Here is a 20,870-nt window from a genome sequence, read left to right as displayed (position 1 = left end):
TTTGAACAGTATCCAGCCTCAGGAGTTCCAGAGCTGTTTCCAGCAGTGGCAAAAGCATTGGGACAAGCACACATGGACAATACTTTGTAGGGGACTAAAGTACTGTGAATGTAGAGTTCAGTAAAAATGCAAAATAACAAAAATTCCCTTTGTACATGGACTGTCTGCTGCTGAACCTTACCTCAAACACAGTTCACCTAATTCCTAACCTACGACATCCTTCTTGCTCACCTTAATCAACTGCATACGTAAGAATGTGTTCCCACTAAACTCAAGCATATGTTACTGAAGGCCAATTATGGCAGGATTTTGTTGTGAAAAGTGTAACCACTGGATCATGGTGTGCCCTCACTTAAGAGGCACTATTTCCTCACACTGCTTAAACTCGACTGCCTCCACCCAAAAAACTATTTCCACTGACCCCAATGGCCTTATATCATTATTCCACATCTCACGCAATCTATAGTGTGGTGGGTTCCGTTGCCTCTGGCCCACTGATTTCCTACTGGCTATCAATACATGTGCCCCTGTATCTAATAAAAACTTGTACTTTCTTCCCTTCTCCATACCCATTATTGCACACTCTGCCTCTGTATTCATACTTGTTGCATCTAAGTTTAAAGGGAATGCCTTTCAGCAGACTTTGGGCTCCCTCTTGTGTTTAACGGTTGCTTGTTTCTTCTCTGTCCACCCCACCACCATTACCATAATGCTGTTGACGACCTGTATCGTTGCTATTCCACCAAGGCTAGTGGCACCGCTTCTGCATATGCCCTGTACGCCCACAATTCTAACACTTCACATTTGCGGAGAATATACGATGCCTATCCCTCACACCTCTCAACACATCAATCTCCACACACTCTGTCCTTAATCCCACAGCTGAATATAGACCCTTAGACACATCTATGCACACACTACTCAACATATACAGTGGCAAACTCCTTAGGAATGCATCGAGAGCCCTCAGCTCAGCCTCCAGCAGCAAAAAATTTATTCGCTTCATCGCTCTGAGTCAGGTCATAGTTTCATACATTCAATTTCCGTACTCTGTTGGCAAAATCTTCCACACTTCCCCTTGCCTCTTCATAACAGCACTCAACTGCTTCCCAAAGAATCTTGTGCTGTTCTACATCTTGTGTGTTTGTAGTTTACACGGGTCCAACAGCAAGGTTATCAGCACCTATTTTGCTTCTTACACCTCTGCAGAAGTCCCTGTTTCAACTGCTGAAACATTTCTGCCTTGTTCACCACTTCCATGCACCTCACAAAAGTCTTTGCCTGCCCCATCAAACATAGCTTCGTTACTTGCAACAACTGATTATCAGACCAATCCCCAATACTCGCCAACATTGTTATGTCCTTCACAATTGCATCCTCGGACGACCTTCCAGAAAAGAGACTGATTTGTTTAGTAGCAGCTGGCTCTATTACAAGGCTTGGTGCCATGAGCAACAATAACTCATCACATTTAGTTGCAGGCTTATTAAGAAGACCATATTTTCTTCTCTCCATGATGTTACCTGAACTGCATCCGGCCCAGTGACACCCTGGCTGTCCCATTAAATCTTTACCCCTCATTCATAAACAAGTTACATACTATGCTCTATCATCAATTACCTGGATTCTCTACGCTGCTTTGTAACATAACCAAAATGAAGGCATGTAAAACAGCCTGCAGGTACAGATTCAACACATGATTACACTGCGAACACTTCATAGGCTCTAAACACTGGCATTTACTGTGGCCAGTTCAGACATTTCATCCAGTTCTTCTGGTCTAAAGAACAGAGCCTTCTAAGTTATGGCACTCCCTCTTAGATCTCGTGCCTGGCTCACACATATAAAGTAGCAAATAGTTTCTCCAATCACCCCCCCCCCCCCCCCCCCCCCCCCATGTTGATACTGCAGATTGCAGTCCACATGTTGCACCTCATGGACGACTCACTTTCTGCTGTCCACTGATCTCAGCACTTCTGCCACGATTTTATAGTGGTCTTCTGGATGGTGTGATGACTACTTTGTAAGAAGTATGGGTGGCAGTGGCTGAGAGTAGATGGCAGACTGACGAGGCCCAGAACAAAGAGGTTGTCGAAACTAACACTTTATTTCCAACTTAAATATTAGTTCTGTGGTGTGATGGGGAAGCGATTGCACCATTACCCCACAGATGAGAGGGCTAGTAGTTGGTCAGCCATTGGATAGCATCCGTCTAGCTGGGTGCAACATTTGCTGGTGCCGTGCTGTGCTTTGCTATGTATGCACTCAGTGCCGGGCCCATGGCTATTTTGAACGTGCCACAGCACTGGCTTCAGTGGTGTGTACAGGAATTTTGCAGAAGTATCTCCCTCTTGGATGAATTGGTGCAGCCAAGCATGTGGCAAGAGGCACGCCCACCACATTGTTGAAAGGTGGCTGCTGTGCCTAGGGTACGACCCACTGCCTCCTGACAGGAGTCCAGCACTGCTGAAGTGGGCCTAGGACCTGCAGCACTGGCACCAAATTCTCTGGATCAAATTCTCTGGATGGACTTAGTGCAAGAAGCATGTACCCCCATGAGAACTTGAAAGTGTGGTTGGGGCTGGCAGTTCCATGGCATCCTGTCGTCAGGCATAGCACCTGTGCCTTGGTGGCACTACTGTACTGTGAATGAATCTATTACAAAGTCACAATTGTTTATAGCAGGTAGTAGTGCATGTGTTGTGCCAATATGCCACACCTGGTCACATACTCAGCAACACCACTGAAATTCAGAAGATGGAGGCATCTTGCTTGCATCATGCATTATTGCTGCATTGGCAAGTTATGCTGAGCAAAGCCAACCCATCTCATAATTATTTCACATGCTTGTTGTCTTAAAACCAAATGTTGATATGCCATGCTATCGGCCTACAGCTGCTAATGCAATGTTCCACTGCATCTTCTGACATAATTTACTCTTAAACCTGGTAGCAGCACTGCAGAGCAAAAAGCCAATTGCATTTACTAGGTAGAATAGTGAGGTGGGGGTGGGGGTGTGGAAAAGTAGACAGGTCTAAAAATAAGACATAGAAAACTAAAAGGGGAAAAGAAAAGGACCAGTTACTGAATATGGTTATAATGGTTCTGAGCACTATGGGACTTAACATCGGTGGTCATCAGTCCCCTATAACTTAGAACTACTTAAACCTAACTAACCTAAGGACATCACACACATCCATGCCCGAGGCAGGATTCGAACCTGCGACCGTAGCAGTTGCCCGGTTCCAGACTGAAGCGCCTAGAACCGCTCGGCCACAACGGCCGGCAGTTACTGAATAGAAATGCCGAGACCAAAGAAATTAATGTAAATTTAGGCCAGGAGTTGGATTAAAATTCAAAGTGAAAGGATATCAGCGATATGATTCACTTATGACATTTCTATCCTGAGTGAAAATGAAGAAGAATTACATGATGTGCTGAATGGAATGAACAGTCTAATGAGTACAGTATATGGACTGAGAGTAAATTGAAGAAAGGTGAAAGTAATGAGAAGTAGTAGAAATGAGAACAGTGATAAACTTATCAGGATTGATGGTCACGAAGTTAAGGAATTCTGCTACTTTGGCAGTAAAATAACCAATGACAAACGGAGCAAGGAGGATATCAAAAGCAGACTAGCACTGACAAAAATGGCATTCCTGGTCAAGGTAAGTTACTGATAGCAAATATAAGCCTTAATTTGAGGAAGAAATTTCTGAGAATGTACATTTTCAGCACAGCATTGTATGTTAGTCAAACATGGACTGTGGGAAAACCAGAACAGAAGAGAATTGAAGCGTTTGAAGTGTGGTGTTACAGATGAATGTTGAAAATTAAGTGTACTGGTAAGGTAAGGAATGAGAAGGTTCAGAATTGGAGAGAAAAGGAATATGTGGAAAACACTGACAAGGGGAAGAGACAAGATCATAGGACATTTGTTAAGACATCAGGCATTGACCTCCAAGTTACTAGAGGGACTTGTAGAGGGTAACAACTGCAGGGGAAGACAGAGATTGGAATAAATCCAGCAAATAATTGAAGACTTACGTTGCAAGTGCTACTGTGGGATGAACAGGTTGGCACAGGAGAGACGTGTGGCAGGCCGCATCAAACCATCAGAAGACTGATGCCCCCCTCCCACCCCCCACAAAAGAAAGAAAGAAAGGAGTTAGATGGGTGGCAAGAACAAAAGATATGTTGTAACAGCAGTTCCCACCTGCGGAGTTGCCACCGTTTCTGTCCCATATTCCTGGGTTCAAAGCACCCACTAAACGTATACCCGCCTTAGTTTATCAGTACCTGCAACCAATAGCATAGTACTTAAGATACCAACCATTTCCCAGACAGTCTGAATCTGTACACATTCCACTTCCACCACAATCCTTGCTTGTCATCATTGATTCCACCTCCACTTATACCAACATTCCCCATATACATGAAACAATCCAGTTTTAGAAAAAAGTACAGGAACTGTAGGGTATTGTCAAATGTTTGTAACTGGAAAAAAAGTGTGCCATGCTTGTAAAATTACATATTACGAGCAGATAATAAACCAAAGCAACATGTGCCTGTTTCACCACCTGTGCCATCTGAATTCTTCCCCTTGACATCAATCTGTCAGAATTATGCAGGTGGGAACTAGCATTAAAACATGTCCTTCATTCATGCCACCCACCTGGCCTAAATTAATGGAAATTGCTATAGTCTAAGCATTTCTTTTCAATAACTATTCTGTTTCTTTACTCCATTTGAGTTTTCTATGTCTTTTACTTTCTGATTTACTATTTTTTCGCCACCTCGCCTGTCTACCACGGGTAATACTCTCAGCCTTCTGCTTCTATTAAATTGTACACAGTGTTTTGTCAATAATCTCTGTCTTGCTTACTACCCTATCTTCCACCTTTAAGCTCTCAAGTTTTCGAATCCCATCCCCCCAACAATTGGTCTTTCCTTCTGTTCCTGTCTGGTATGTCTCTGCTGACTTGGGGTTGTGGGTGATTTATCCATAACTCTTTCCATTTCCTGAACCTTGCCAGTCCTTTTCCTTCGCCTTCTTCCTTGCACTTCAGCCAGAAGGCGCCATTGACTCTGAAAGCTTGCACATTTCCACAACTTTTATATGTGTTTTCTCCTGCCGCCACTTAGTGAATAGATTTCTTATCCCTCTAACTATATTTTCAATATTGGGTCCATATCATAAGACACCATCCAAGTACGAATCAAGGACCAACTGAAAAACTGTGACTGTCGGAGAACCAACACTCAGTATGGTTAAGGAGAAGAATGAGCTATTAAGCAAATACAATGAAACGGGTTCTGAGATGAGTGAAGTACCTACAGCTATGTCACCATCATCATCACTGCCACTGCTGACACACAGTCCCTGACGCCGCCAGTGTATAGAGCACTGCTTCAGAGACATGGGTGGATTGTATATCCACTATGCATCCAGGAGGACAATTTTTCACTGCACCTTGAAGCGTAAATACACCTACATCTGTGGAATGTTCTGTCAGCAAATACGCCAGAAGATACTAACAATTAAGAAACGGTCTAATTTTTGACTATGACATATCAGTTTAGTTAAATATGTTGGAAGAACACATATATTGGGAAATTAACAATATTATGAGAAGGAAAGTGGCTACTCACCATATAGCGGAGATGCTGTGTCACAGATAGACACAACGAAAAGACTCTCACAATTAACGCTTTTGGCCATTAAGGCCTTCATCAACAATAGACAAACCCACAAGTGTGTGCGCACTCACATTAGTACATGCACACATACACAAACGCAACTCACATTCAAGACTGCAGTTTCAGCCAACTGAAACCACACTGCGAGCAGCAGCACCATTGCATGATGGGAGTGGTGACTGGGTGGGGTTAAGGAGGAGGCTGGGGCTGGGAGGGGGAGGAATAGTATGGTGGACAATGAAGTGCTGCAGGTTAGATGGAGGGCAGGGGAGAGGTGGGAAGGGAGGGGGGGAGGAGAAATGGGAAAGGAGAGGTATAAAAAGACTGGGTGTGGTGGTGGCATGACGGCTGTGTAGTGCTGTAATGGGAACAGGGAAGGGGCTGGATGGGTGATGACAGTTACTAACAAAGGTTGAGGCCAGGAGGGAAGGCCTTAATGGCCGAAAGCTTTAATCACAAGTCTTTTTGTTGTACCTATCTGCGACTCAGAATCTCCACTGTATGGTGAGTGGCAACTTCTCTTCTCATAATATTGTTACATTCCATTCTGGATTTTCCGTTGTTTAGTGTCGGGAAATTGAAATTTACAGTCACTGCACAGCTCTTGATATATTATTCACTTATCTGTGAATGATAAGTACTATACATGTCTTGTGTAAATGGATCTTGTTGTAAAGCTTAGTTTACATATATGTGTAATGTACGATTTTTCTGTCTTTATCTGCAAATTTAAGCCATAGTATTGTGCTGGGACTTCTGTATTGCTTACTCTGCAGATGTCAAAATCTGAGGGTAATTTTCTGACACTTTCGGAAGCCGTGGAGAAATTCAGTGCTGACGGAATGCGTCTAACACTGGCTGATGCTGGAGATTCACTTGAGGATGCAAATTTTGTAGAAAATATGGCTGATGCAGGTATTTCATTAAAACATCTATTATCTGAACAGTGAATAAGATGTCAATATTTGTGTTTAAATTTATTCTACTGTGTTGACAGGTATTCTCCGTCTTTATACATTCATCGAGTGGACAAAAGAAATGTTGAAAGCAGAACTGAGAGATGGTGAACCAGATAGCTTTAATGATCAAGTATTTCTCAGGTAAATAATAATTGGGGAAACTATCATTCTGTGTAATTATGGTGCTGCAATATAGTTTTTTGATATGCTGAATATTGTTTCAGCGAGATGAATCTCAAAATAAAGGAGACGGAAAACAATTATAATAGACTGCTTTTCAAGGAAGCTCTAAGAACAGGTTTCTTTGAGCTACAAGCAGTTCGTGATAAGTACCGAGAACTCACTGTGATGGAAGGAATGCATCGTGGTCTCATCCGGCAGTTTTTGGAAATTCAAGCATTACTTCTGTCACCTATATGTCCTCATGTTGCAGAACATGTTTGGTCTCTTCTTGGGAAAGTAAGAAAGCTCTAAACTCGAAGGACACATTGTAAATTACTGTTAAAAAATCTTTGTCCTGCAGAAAGAAGTGATCTTAATTTATACTTCTGGAGTTATTGTGTGCATTTGCTACAGATACAGCAATTCTGCATCAATTGCATGTTACTGGTTGTGCCATATAGTGTCTCAAATGTTGTTTTAATAATATGTCATGTAATGTTCTATTCTTTTCCATTTCTTTAGAAGGAAAGCATAGTCAAGGCCCATTGGCCAGTGGCAGGTCCTGTTGATTATATATTGGTCAAGTCATCTGCTTATCTCATGGAAGCTGCACATGCTTTCAGAGTATACTTAAAGAATCACCTTCAGCCACGGAAAGCTCGTAAAGGTGAAAACACCGTTGCACCAGTGAAGCCTACCAATGCCACTATTTGGGTGGCAAAAACATTTCCACCATGGCAGTGTACAGTTCTGACACACATGAAAAATTTCTTGTTGGTAAGTAGCAAAGAATGCTCCTATTCATTTTTTTTCCTCAGGAGCTCTGAAATATTGATATTTCAGTGCTCTTTATATACATGAACATACCTACATACATACATACATACATACTTTATGTACATCTACATATCTACATCTGCTGTGGTACAATACACTTCTTACTACGCAAAAAATGAATACACACTTAAATTGTAGAACACACCAAGAGAGTAATCCAAATAGTCCAGAGCCAAGCAAATCCGTCAATAATCCATGTTACAACCATGCAAAAAAAAATAGTAAAGTTGAAATCCAGTAAACAGCTATAACATGAAAGTATGTTGTAAGTGGGGTACAGGTTTTAGCACAGCACAACTTGAAGACTCTTGTAATCTCACAGTAGTCCAGTTTTACCTCTGGTGTGATGTCAATGGCTAGGTCCATGTGGCAGCCTGCTGACGCCTTTTACCTGCTACCGGAGGAATTGGTGAACATAACAGGGTATTAAACTTGTTGTCGGATGATAGAGATATAGCACTTTTAACTTAAAGTGTAATAACAGCAGTTAATTGCAAATAAATAAATACAAAGAAATGGGTGAAAGGTGTTCAGTGAATAAAGCAGGACTATGACTATTCCTTAAAGAACTGATATCATGCACACCATTAAATCCTTGGCCTATAATGTTAGATCAAATGCTAAAGTTTATTCTTGAAACATGAAATTTTTCTATCTTAGATGTGATAACTGTTGTTCTTATAAGTTTATTCTGCTATTGTGTTGAGCAATAACAACAGGAGGTAAAGTGAAGTAATATATGCGTAACAGTGAATCAAACATGAAACCGTCAAAAAAGATAAAGCTGAGTTATTTCTTCATCTATTAAAAGAGGAAGAGAGAGAGAGAGAGAGAGAGAGAGAGAGAGAGAGAGAGAGAGAGAGAGAGAGAGAATATCCAAGGCCTAAGAGGCATTTGTACTTTGGGAAAAGCTAGAAAGTTAATCATAATTTTTGTATTGAGATTAAATTGTTTCTTCCATAAAGCTCTGTACAAAAGTGCATGTAAACAACTGTTTCTGGATATTGACAGTTGCCATCATTTCAAAGTGAAATCCTTAATTTTTCTGCCAGTTTCACTCCTCCTTCCTGTTTCTACTAAACAGACAACCAACCTCCCCACTGCCTTCACTTCTCCCAATTAGTTCACTACATCTTTAATTGAAATAATATTATGATTGGGAACTAAGAGCACAGGGAGAAGCAGCATGACATGCAGAATACTAACACTCTTATTCTCAGCCTTTCATGTCACAATGAGTACATGTGCTTCAACAGTGTTGATTTGATGGAGGCTTACTCCATCTCTTAACTCCTTAAACTGTTCAGTCACAAAGTTATTTTAATCAAGCTATAGTTTTATTCACAATCAGATTTCCCAACAAATCGTAAGGACCCCTCAGCACAAAGGCTGAATGAAATGAATGCTTCAATGCTGTGTAAAACATGGGGTCCTGTTGAGAGCAACACACTCTTGCTCTCTTAGTCTGTGAATGGACTGCTCACCCAAATGTAGGACAACATATAGTTTAGGATGTGAACCATTGCACCTCTCAGCACTTTTCTTGTGTTCAAAGCAGCATTAGAGGTGAGAATAAAGATGAGTGATGGACACCTTTGGATTTGTGAACTGAAATGCATTTGTTCAAGCACCGAGCAACACATACAGATATCAGAGACCATTGAACACTACATAACTGCAACTTATGCCAAACTCTTCTGCTTTTGTCATTCTCCTTTTCACTTAACTTTTGTCATAGACTTTCTGTTCAGTCATATTTGTTTCTTATTATTGTGTCTCTTTTTTATGGTGTTCAAGCAGGGAATCTGTTGTTTCTTTCTTTTTCTTTACTGCTGTTGTTACTTCCTCCTTGTCTAATCAGTGCTTATATTCTAGATATCTTCTCCTTGTCCAACTTTCTAATAACCTTTCTTTGATGTCCTAAAAATCCCAGATTCTCTTTTCTGACAGTTAACAGCAAGCACTAATTTTTTCCATATCAGCATTACTGAAATGAAGTGAAGTGAAATGACATGTGGCATTATTGGCCAGGAGGTTCCATATCGGAAAGTTTGGCCACCGGGTTGCAAATCTTATTTCAGGTGACGCAACATTGGACGACTTGTATGTCGGTGGTGGTAGTGGTGGTGGTATCACAACACCCAGTCCAAGGGCAGAGGAAATCTTCGACGTGGCCGGGAATCGAATCCGGGCCTGCTGCATGGTGGGCAAACACGTTACCATGCAGCTGAAATCACTGCACATGATTCATGTTAATGAGTGTATTGTTTCTACAGAAAATAAATTATTCAGTTAGAATGTAAATGCAAACAGCTGCGGTTGAAAGGATTTGCTTGACCAAGAAGAGGATGAGGAAGGAGTTTCTGAAAAGTGATCAGTTATGACCTTGTTGCAGATGATGAGACTGTGAAGTGTTCTGTTTTAGGTTTGATGAATGCAGTATGCAGGGCACCTAATCTGTAACAGTTATCTGAGTTGACTGTTGTATCATGCTAGTTAGTGGAATTTTTTTAAAAATTTGTCTTGCAGGGTAAAATATCTGAGAACTATAACTCTTTCACACTGTTATGTCCAAGCTCAGAGACTTTCTGATATTACTTATTTCATCAACCATAAATGATAGTGAAATGTAATTGTACAGATAAAAAATATACTAACCAAGCAGTGGCAGGAAAAAATGTATATAAAGGTTAAGTAAATGTGCAATCTTTCCTTCTCATCCTGTCCAGTACATTTAACATGACTCGAGGTCTGAACTCTCCCCATTTCCTAAACCTTGCCAGTTCTTTTCCTTCCTCTTCAACTCTACTGCGAGAAGGAGGAGCCACTGGTTCCAAGAGCTTGCACATTTACTTAACCTTTACGTGTATTTTATCCTGCTGCCACTTGGTGAGTATATTTTTTACCTATCTAGTTACATCATATTTTCAAAAATTTACTATTTTCATTGTTACAAATGAGAGTGAGCCACACACCACCTCCAAGCAACATCTTCTGAATAGATGGAGTAATATAGTGTGTGTGATATATATATATATATATATATATATATATATATATAGAGAGAGAGAGAGAGAGGGGGGGGGGGGGGATATTTTTGTCGTCTTATAATTGCTAAAGAAGGGGTGGAGGGAGTAAGTGTGAAAAGTTCCACCTCATTGTGATTTCCTTAATTTCATGATTCTCTGAAGTGATCCAAGTAACCTTTAAGAATTCAACTTATTTCAGAACATCCACCTTTTGCCTGAAATTGGAAGCTTTTACTCCCAAAAGTGTTGATTTTAATATGATCTGATTTGATTTTAAGGTGGTTAACATTATAAATGTGGAGCTGAATCATTCTCTTAAATGTTTGTTGCAATTAATTGTGTCCTTCTTTTTTTTTCTGTTGTTGTAAGTATGCCATACCGTTTTCTTTTTTCTTATTTGAAACAGCTGTCATTGTTTTATCTGATTTAACAGGCAAATGGAAAACTGCCAGACAACAGAGTTCTCTCAGCAGAACTAAATGCACTTCCTGAGTTGAAGAAGTACGCCAAGAAGCTGATGCCATTTGTCCAGGCAACTCGGGAAAAGGTGGAAACACTTGGAGCTGATGCCCTGAACCTTTCTGTGGACTTTGATGAGAAGGAAGTTCTTATGAAGAATCTAGTATATCTGAAGAATACCCTTGATGTAAGACATTGTTAATTGGAATTTTTCAGTGCTTTCCAGAATAGTGTAAACGTAAATGTTTTACTGTATTAGCAGTGTTTATAACTTCTGCCTTAGAATTAAAAGTTTTATATGTTTGAGGAGGAGGGGAAGGGTAGAATACTCGAGCTTACAGGGCATATCTGATTTGGAACCACTACACATGTATGAAGACATCTGGTAGGGAGATTGTCAGAATCAAACAGAAATGTACCCATGGTATGACGGCCAGTAGTGTCACATCTGTTTCTTTCATTCTTGCATTTTGGAGTGCAAGTTGAATATGTAGTAATAAGTATTCTGCTGTTGCATATTTGATGGCTGCTGGAATGTTATCATTGTGATCTGATGTGATAGTAATGAACATGCCCAGTGGTACAATATGATCAATGTTTGTTGCCAGATGGTTTCCATCAGGTTCAGGTCAGGCGATTTTTGTTACCAAAACATCAGAATGAGTTCAATATTGTGTTCTTATACCAATTTAGTGTGATTTCTGGCCTTGTGACACGGTCGCTTGTCCTGCTTGAAAATGCTATCACTTTAGGGGAAGACATCAAACATGAAGGGATGCAAGTGGTCCACAGTAATGTTCACTTAGTCCACAGCTGCCAGGACAGTGCATGTTTCAAGCAGTCTTTTGCCTGAATGAAGATGATGTATCCACACATGACTATCAACCACGTGCAAGAAGACGCACGATTCATCCACCCATGCAACATATGACCACTGATCCATGGCCCAGTCTCGATGCTCCTGTGCCCACCGCAGTCATAATTGACAGTGTTGCTCAGTCACCATGGGAACACAAGAGGGATCGTCGCCCATAGAAGCGCTTGTTCGACAACACACACTGAATGGTGTACTCTGAAACAGTTGTACCTCAACAGGATTTTACTCTGTCATCAAATCTGCCACAGATAGCTGCCTACCCTGCTTTACAGTGTGTGCAAAGGTCTGATCTCTGTGTTCATTCTCAATACCTTATTGCCTACTCATGGTTTCACCATCCTTCAGTCACTTTCCATAGATGCTGACAACAGCAGCATGTGAACAGCCAGCCAGCGTTGCCATTTCCGAAAAGCTTGTTCAGAGACCCTGGGTCATAACAGTCAGCTCTTTGTCAATAGTTTTCACCACTTGTAGCCTGTATTATCACTAGAATGAATCGCAATTGGTTGCTGCTTTGTATATATACTTTCCTTGCTGCATCATGAGCACTAAGTGGCATCCAATCTCGCATTGAGCAGTGGTGACTACGTTTAGACTCATTATAGGGTGTGTTTGTGTGTGTGTTGTGAATAAATTGGTGGTGTCAGGCATTTTAATGTTTTTTATGTTACGAATTAGATTCCCATACGCTATCTATTCTAAATTTTATTTAGAATATTAAGGATAAACTGTGTTTGTTAGAACTGAGTTAATTGTATTTACTTGGAATTGCACTTCTTTTCTTTCAGATAAAAGACATAGAAGTCCGTTATACAGATGAGGCACCCGAAAATGTTGCACAGGACTGCAGGCCTGGTTTTCCTTTCATGACATTCAGTGCTCAACAGGGAGTGGAATTAACCTTAGTGAATCCACAACCATGCAGTGGACACTTCACTCAACGTATAATTGTTTACAATGGTGACACAGTGTCTACAATTCTGAAGCAACTGATGCAGTGCAATGGAAATATTAAAGGTTAGTTTCATATTCATAATTTTTGAATGGAAAGTTAATATGACTGCATGCTTTTATAGGTGCTTGGTTAGTACATTGTGTTTTAAGTGCTCCTGCAGATGTTAATGCATTGTGATGTAAAATACAGTTTATTACCAAGCACAAGTGGCATGTTTTGTTGCTCAAATTTTACACTTTGTTAATTTTTTGGTAGGACTGTTATGCATTGCTTTTGGTTTCACTTGACCAGTTGTGGCTGCTCTTGTGGGAATGTAGATTGTACAAAAAGGTAGAAACATTGAGGAGTCTTTAGATTTGTGCGTCCTTCATAATGAAAAAAATAGGTTTGAATTATGTTATTTAAAAGAACAGATATGACAAAGGAAGAGCCGCAATCAGATATAGACATATAGTGCACTTAAGAAAATCAGAGAAACAGCAGACATCTTAAGGGAAGATGATGATGCTTAAAAGTATCAACAAACTTCTGTGGATATGTTTACACACACAAAAAGAGCAGCTCATCACAGAACCATTATACCATACCTGATGTAAGGGTATGTTGTGTAAAAGAAAATTGACTGTTTTGTATACTTATAATATGGCTGGCAATATCAAAAATGAATTAATAGGGGCATTGGAGGACTTTTTCAGAAAGCAGGATTTTTGCTGTCGACAAAACTATACATAGAGAGCTACACATCCATACCATGCAGAGCCAATGGAATAGACTTATAACTACTTCACAGCAAATAGCTTATCTCTTAATCTTAGGAACATTCATTTTATGCAATTCCAAACAAATCAGAATGACTTGCAGGTACCAGAAGTAGAGATCAATGGGCACACACTAGATGAGGCTCCATGAGGGAAATTCCTTAGTATCCAAATGATTAATGAACTGGAGTGTGATCAGAACATGGATAAGTTAACCAGAAAAGCCGAATTCTATCAGATTTGCATTTACAGACCTTGTTGTATTGACCAATATATGGACAACTATTATACTTCCTCTCAAGATTGCCATATGACATAATGTTGTAGGATAATGCAGCTAAGGTAAAAATACTATGTCTTCTACAAAATCACGTAGTAAGAGTATTATGTAAAGTCTGTAACCAAACATTTTGTAGAAGCTGCTTCTGTGACACTGGGATTTTAAAACTTTTTTGGTGATATATACAATCCCTAATAGTATTTGTGGTTAGTAATCAGTATTTTATTTATAAAAATCACAGTGCTCACTGTGCTTTGCATAATCTGTTAATCAAATCAGACTGCTACAGATGAGATAATTTGTGATATACTGCTCCAGTGACACTGATAGCCAAATAAATCTCAAATCCCCCCACCCCCCCCCACCCCATAGATCTCATCCCTTGTTTTGACCTAAGCTGAAGTCTGCTAAATTAACTGCACTAACAGTTCTGCATTCAACAGTACGACAGAAAACAATCCCAATGCAGTGCACAATGCAGGTAAGCTCTGTGGAACATAAAGCTGACGGGAAGGCAGGAGGAGAGGTGGGTGTAATAAGACTTATTCACTTGTGCCTTCATTTTCGCATTTGTGCATAATTATATATATTTCAGTAATGTTTAATATCGAATAAGTCCAAGTAAAGTTTAATTAAACAGCTTCTTTTGTGCATTGTGGCATTTTAGATCAATATAAAAATTTGGAAGCCTACAAAAGGCAGAGACCATGAGAATTATGTTTTAAAACATATTTCCTTATGCTACGGAAGAAGCAAAGTAGCATTATCGATTTTGTGAGACTTGGTGACCAACTGCGTGTCAGACTGCCAATTGAAAGGTGCAAGATTCACTTGTCAATCAATCTTAAGATTCTTTATGTCATTTATCACTTCTTTCAGCAGTATATGTAAAATGACTAGCAGCACATTGGTTTGGAGTGCACATTGAACTGTAGATCCCCCTGTAACTGACTGGATAAGTCAGAGGAAGCTAAGGGAATGCCATCTTCACTAGGACTGTGCCTTGTAATGCGCTGTGGTGTTCAAACCAAACTCTGGGTTGAGGATGCTCTATTAAATCTTCATGAAATCTCAATCTTTAAATGTAGAAATTCAGCAAAGCACAGAACAGGGCAGTTTCTAGGAAGAATTAAAAACTGATCTTGCAGAAATAAAAGTTCATGTAACTGTAACATTGGTGGATAGTTTGCACAGATACAGTTCTGATTGGTGCTTGTTGATAGCAGTGGCAGTCGTACAGCAATATCACCTCAAGAGTTGTAAAGATGGTCATCATTCATCTGTGGGATTATGAAACCCTTACATATATCAGTGCAGGCGAAATTCAGCCTGGTCATTTCATCTTAGCCAGCCAATGAGAATAGTTAGTTCTGAGGTCCATTGTTAAAATCTATTTGAAGTTCACTGCCTGCCCATTCAAACAAAATGTGTAATGTTATTTTACATAACAGCATGAAGGTTACAAATTTTACATTGTACTTTCACACCTTTTGGACACATTCACATGATACCACATTAAAAGTTTAAGCAGTTTACAGTAGTCAGGAATTCTGCAATATTCTTAAGTACGTAATAAAAACTATGTACACTGTAAGATCGCTTTGACAACTCCTCTGAAATAATGAAAATCAACAAAGCTTTCAGATTAAAAAGTTTGTATTTTGTTGTGTTTATGGGCGAAGTTGGCGATACTTTGAAAACAACCAAATGCCACCAATCGCTGGTTTCTCTCTTTGATGCCATCCTTAGTCCATTCATTGTGTACTGTTGAAGTTGTGGAGATAAGAATGTTTGAAGTGTTTGCCAAGACGTCTTCTGTCTATTTTCCACCAATGTATTTTTCAAGGGAAAAGATTCATATTATTTTATAATGTTTTTGAATGTTAATGTCTGTTATGAAATGTTCAAGAATATTCTCAAATGTTTTAGAATACAGTGGCTGATATCACTATGATCTGCACTCTTCATAACCAAGTGTATCCACTTATAGAGAGAAACTATTGTGTGAGTTGGCAGTTTCAGCAACTAAAAAATAACAGTTCAGCCAATAAATTGGCAAATATGGAATATGATAATGGGGAAAGGCAAGTCAGTATTGTACTGCAAATTCCATTCATTTCAACTAACTCACCATTCAGCTTTTAAAGCCTCAAATTTATGGTAAAATTAGCATACCATATGATTAGAAAGCACAAGAACAAATATTCTAATGATGCAGAGTGAATTTTAGCTGTTCTCCCAGGAACTATTATAAAAAGCTTTTTCCTCAGTGCACCCAAAAGTAAACAACCAAACGTAATGTATAACAGTATATGTAGAAAAAGTTTGTTGCTAACAGATAAGGTAATTAATTGCATATCTTTCTCCAATTCGGAAAACAAACAGAAAAAAGACTAAGTGAGTCCTTCTCAGCCAGTGAGTCACTAAAATGTTTGTGGCTCTGTGGTGTTTGACATAGCAACATGTATAAGTAATTCATTAGTTCAGTGTAATCTCCAAGAACCTCATTACATAACTAACAATTTTTTTTTAGAAGCTAATGTAGTTAACACTATGCACTAATGGGATACTTCGTTTATCACTTCATACATGCCAGGGAAGTCACTATGCTGAGACAACTAGTTACACATTTACATACAAACAGTTGCATCATTTAAAAAGTAAGTTTTGTTGTATTCATAGGTCCATTTGTTTGATTTGTAACTATTTGTGCTGTTTTGTTTCAGATACATCATGTATTCAGTTGTGGTTTTATAAAGATCCTGAATTGGGTCCCCGTAAAGTGCCTGTAGCTGGTAAAGAGACTCAACACGCTGTTCGCATAAGCCTTGAGGGAACACTCCATGTGAATACAGATAAACCTGGAATTGAACTTGAGTGCAATGGCACACGACAGTACATTGGAACAAACATTTTATATATAATTTCATCAGCAGAATCTAAGAGTGATAATGCATAGTGGCCGTTCTCATGTATTAGTTCATCAGTGCATGGTCAATCTCCATTAATAACTGAAATGGAACTTGCAGTATTTTGTAATTATGTGCATAGTTTAATGGCTATTTTAGTCAGGACAACAGATTGGAAAAAGGAATATATTTTCTTAGGTAAATGAAAGAAAGGATATGATGTGATTCGTTATGTAATAAGTACACTAGATCATCTCAGTACCGCAGTGGAATTATATTTTTAAGAGTTGTGGCATTGTTTGTATCGGATCTTACAACATCTAATGAAGGGAACTTGAGAGGGGCATGTGTACTTAAATATAAAGTAGTAAGGAAGTATGCCTGACTTGCTGATGGGGTAGATATGACTGCCTAAAATGTACACACGATTCTCGCTCTTCTTCCTGTTGAATTTCATATTGTTCTTCAAATTTGAATAGGTCTGGTTTTGTAGCAAGCCTGATATACATTACGTTCTTCACTCCACATTACTTTATTTTTTGTTAACAGGTGCTTCAAAAGACCTAGTTTCCCATAGTAACAAATGGATTAATCTTCATTGAATAATGCATGCTGGTTTCTTTAATCTGGCAGTTCATTACTTTCATTGTGTCCTGCTTTAAATATATTTACTGTTTTCACTGCAATATTTTGTTTTGTGTAATGAAGCTAATGTGTGTGTGAAGCAGGTATAAAGTGAAAACTATTCAAATTTGAGTAAAGTGTCAAAATAGAATAAAAACTGAAGAAAATGGCAGTGGCTGAAAAACAGTTAAACGGATGTTGTTATCATTGTTTTATAAGCATGTTGCATCTGCGATACCATCCTACATTGTAAGTAACATTTTATTACATGGTCTCAGTCTACTGTGAGGAGACTTGTGCTCATTCAAATTTTTCTGGTTCCACGAAGAATGTTAATGTTTTCAGATCCTGGCTTTAATTTGGCAATATGTGTCTCTTGAAATTACATACCTTGTAGGTTGCCTCAATATTCTGTACAATCAGACCAGTCTAGTTGTATAAAACTAAAAAACAACTTCAAATGCAGGTGTGATTGTACAATAAAGTACAGTTTCTTAAATTGACTGCTCTTTTAAGCTGGACATGTTTATGTACAAAAGTAATGGTAAGCTATTCCTTGAAATACTATTGTTTTTAATGTTCTGTGTGTGAGCTATTCCTTGAAAGTACTATTGTTTTTAATGTTCTGTGTGAAGTACCAATCTTCTGAGTAAACGAGACATTTGACTGACAGCAACAAATTATCTTGAAGAGCTCCAAACTTCAAATTCTACCATTCAATAAGAATGTTGTTTCACGGTTAGTGGCGTATTTTTGTTTCAAATTTCAAACTTAGTAACAGATTTTCTCACTAATCTTTTTTTCCTCATATTTTCTACAAAAGCATCAAAGAATTCTTAAAATAACATTTTATTTGAGAGTATAAGAATTTCAAACAGTGGAAAGTATGATGGAAAACAGCACTACTGTATGGAGATATTGTTACTCACCCAGTTGAAGAGGCATTGAGTCATAGACAGGAACAAACACACGACACATGGTCAGTCTCTGGAGACCCAGATGCCCTTGGGCCTTAGTGTCCAGAGACTGGCCAAGTGACTAACAGTTATGCTTGTGCATGACTTTTCTACTGCTGACGAAGCACTTTGTCCATAAGCTGAAATATTTGTAGCTCTCTTTCCATTTTACCTGTCTGCTACTCAGTGCCTGCCCTTTGGGGTAAGTAGGAATTTGTCCTTTCCAAGTTAATGTAATAGCTTCAACGTTTAAGATCCACACTGTAATCTGGCTGGCAGCAGGTTTAAATTTCATAGCACACTGAACTTGTGTGTATTTCTTGCAAACTTTGTTACCTGTATGTCACACACAATTTTACAGTCATAACCAGCTTTGTTTTATAGCACTTAGGGTTCAATCCTGTTTTTCCTGATGGTTGTTACCTTACATCTTTGTTTTATAGATTTATAAATTATTAATTTAATATTTATTGAACAAGTGTGCACCATTTATTTATATATTTTCCAATAGAATATTTTCACTATGAGGAAATGTGTACTTATTTATTTATATATTCTCCAATAAAATATTTTCATTACGAGGAAATGTGTGTTGTTTTGATACACATGATGGTGCTTCTATGTTGGAAGACTCTGTAAAGAACTTCAGTTGATATGAATATTACACTGAAGTGCCACAGACACTGGTATAGGCATAGGTACTGAAATACAGAGATATGTAAACAGGCAAATCAGTTACTTCTGCTACAATGGCAAGTTATCAAGATTTAAGTGAGTCTGCTGCAAGAACAATACCAATGACGACTGAAAAGAGTTGTTCAGCGTGACGGGAGGGCAACCTTTCCGCAAATTGCTGCTGATTTCAATGTTGTGACAACAAGTGTCAGCATGCAAACCATTCAACTAGACACCATAGATATGGCCCATTCGTGTACCCTTGTTGGCTGCACAGCACAAAGCTTTATGCCCCGCCTGGACTCAACAATGCAGACATTGGACTGTTGAGTGGAGAGATCTCCATCGCCTCGTACTCTTATGGGTTTTTGGATAGCCCTGCAAGATTCATGGTGTCAATTCCTTCCAGCACTACTTCAGACTAGTCAAGTCAATGCCATGTCGTGTTGCGGCACTTCTTTGTGCACGCAGGGGCCCTAAACAATATTAGGCAGGTGTACCAGTTTCTTTGGCTCTTCAGTGCAATAATCTTCTAGCAACTATCTGCTGTTAACTGATTCTTTGCAATTTGTGTCATTAACTGTGTGATTAATTAAACACAGACATGACTTCTTAATGATACAGTTCTGCATAACTTACAGTCCCACTGGTAGACCCTTACATCAAAGGAAGCATGATAATAGACTGGGGAATTTTTTTAGGAACAGGAAAAAAAATTATTTGGAACTGATATTCTGGAGGAATGTAAGGAAGAAATGAATATTATAAATTGTTGAAAGAATTGATTTTGAAGAAGTAGCTTTGACAAGAGAGTTTGGAGCTGTGCTTGGTTGCTGGAACTCCAAGATGACATATTCAGAAAAATGGTGCAACGTCTGAATCGATAGCCTCATAGTTGAAAGGATATGGGTTCAAATTCCTGGCTTGCTATCCAGATTTAGGTTTTGCATGGTTTGCTCAAAAAAGAAGGCTGATTTTTCACACTCCATTCTTGTCCAATGAAAACATGTACTCTGTCTGTAATGATCTCACTGTTGTCAGGATGTCAAACGATTATCTTCTTTCCAAGAAAATAGTAAGTAATTCCCATTTAGAATATGAACATTATATATCCAGGAAAATGGCACGGTTCTGAGGCACTACAACCTCCATTAAGCATCCTTGACATTGGTTGCGTGTAGTTTCTCTAACATCACTTCAGTGGAATACTGGCTTGGAATTGTCCCTTAAAAAAGGCCACAGCCAGTTTCATTCCTCATTCTTGTTCCTCTAAACTGCTTGTTAAGCAGTGGAAAATCCAAGATGGAATAATAACAACATTATGAAAAGATGACATTTTAAGTTATGGACAGGCACAATTAAAAGATACACAAAGCTTTTGGCCATAGCCTTCATCAGCAAATGAGAAACACACACCATTCATACACACAAGTGCATGCACGCGTGCTCACTCGCGTGCTCTCTCTCTCTCTCTCTCTCTCTCTCTCTCTCTCTCACACACACACACACACACACACACACACACACACACACACACACACACACTGCCAACTCTGGCAGCTAGGGCCAGAATACAACTTTCAGGTGGGATGGAAGCAACAGTCTGGAGAGGGTGGGGAAGGGGAAGGGATAATAGCGTATAAGTGGCGGGAGAGAGGAATGCTGTCTGGCCACATGCGCTGGAACTTGA

General features: G+C 39.2%; 1 protein-coding gene across 1 annotated transcript in view; it reads left to right on the top strand.

Annotated features, from left to right (window-relative positions):
- The window catches only part of LOC126281321 (leucine--tRNA ligase, cytoplasmic), a 142,542-nt gene extending 123,791 nt beyond the window's left edge, over positions 1–18,751 (top strand). Inside the window, exons 13-19 of the mRNA XM_049980169.1 lie at positions 6,477–6,615; positions 6,698–6,800; positions 6,884–7,118; positions 7,344–7,598; positions 11,121–11,333; positions 12,812–13,040; positions 16,743–18,751. Of these exons, the coding sequence (XP_049836126.1) occupies positions 6,477–6,615; positions 6,698–6,800; positions 6,884–7,118; positions 7,344–7,598; positions 11,121–11,333; positions 12,812–13,040; positions 16,743–16,975 (1,407 nt within the window). The 3' untranslated portion in view covers positions 16,976–18,751. The remainder of the gene's footprint in view (positions 1–6,476; positions 6,616–6,697; positions 6,801–6,883; positions 7,119–7,343; positions 7,599–11,120; positions 11,334–12,811; positions 13,041–16,742) is intronic.
- The last annotated feature ends 2,119 nt before the right edge of the window (positions 18,752–20,870 follow it).

The sequence above is a fragment of the Schistocerca gregaria genome, chromosome 7, assembly GCF_023897955.1.
Source record: "Schistocerca gregaria isolate iqSchGreg1 chromosome 7, iqSchGreg1.2, whole genome shotgun sequence".
Taxonomy (NCBI): domain Eukaryota; kingdom Metazoa; phylum Arthropoda; class Insecta; order Orthoptera; family Acrididae; genus Schistocerca; species Schistocerca gregaria.
Note: the sequence above shows the minus strand (reverse complement) of the source record. Positions and strands in the feature narration are given on the sequence as shown.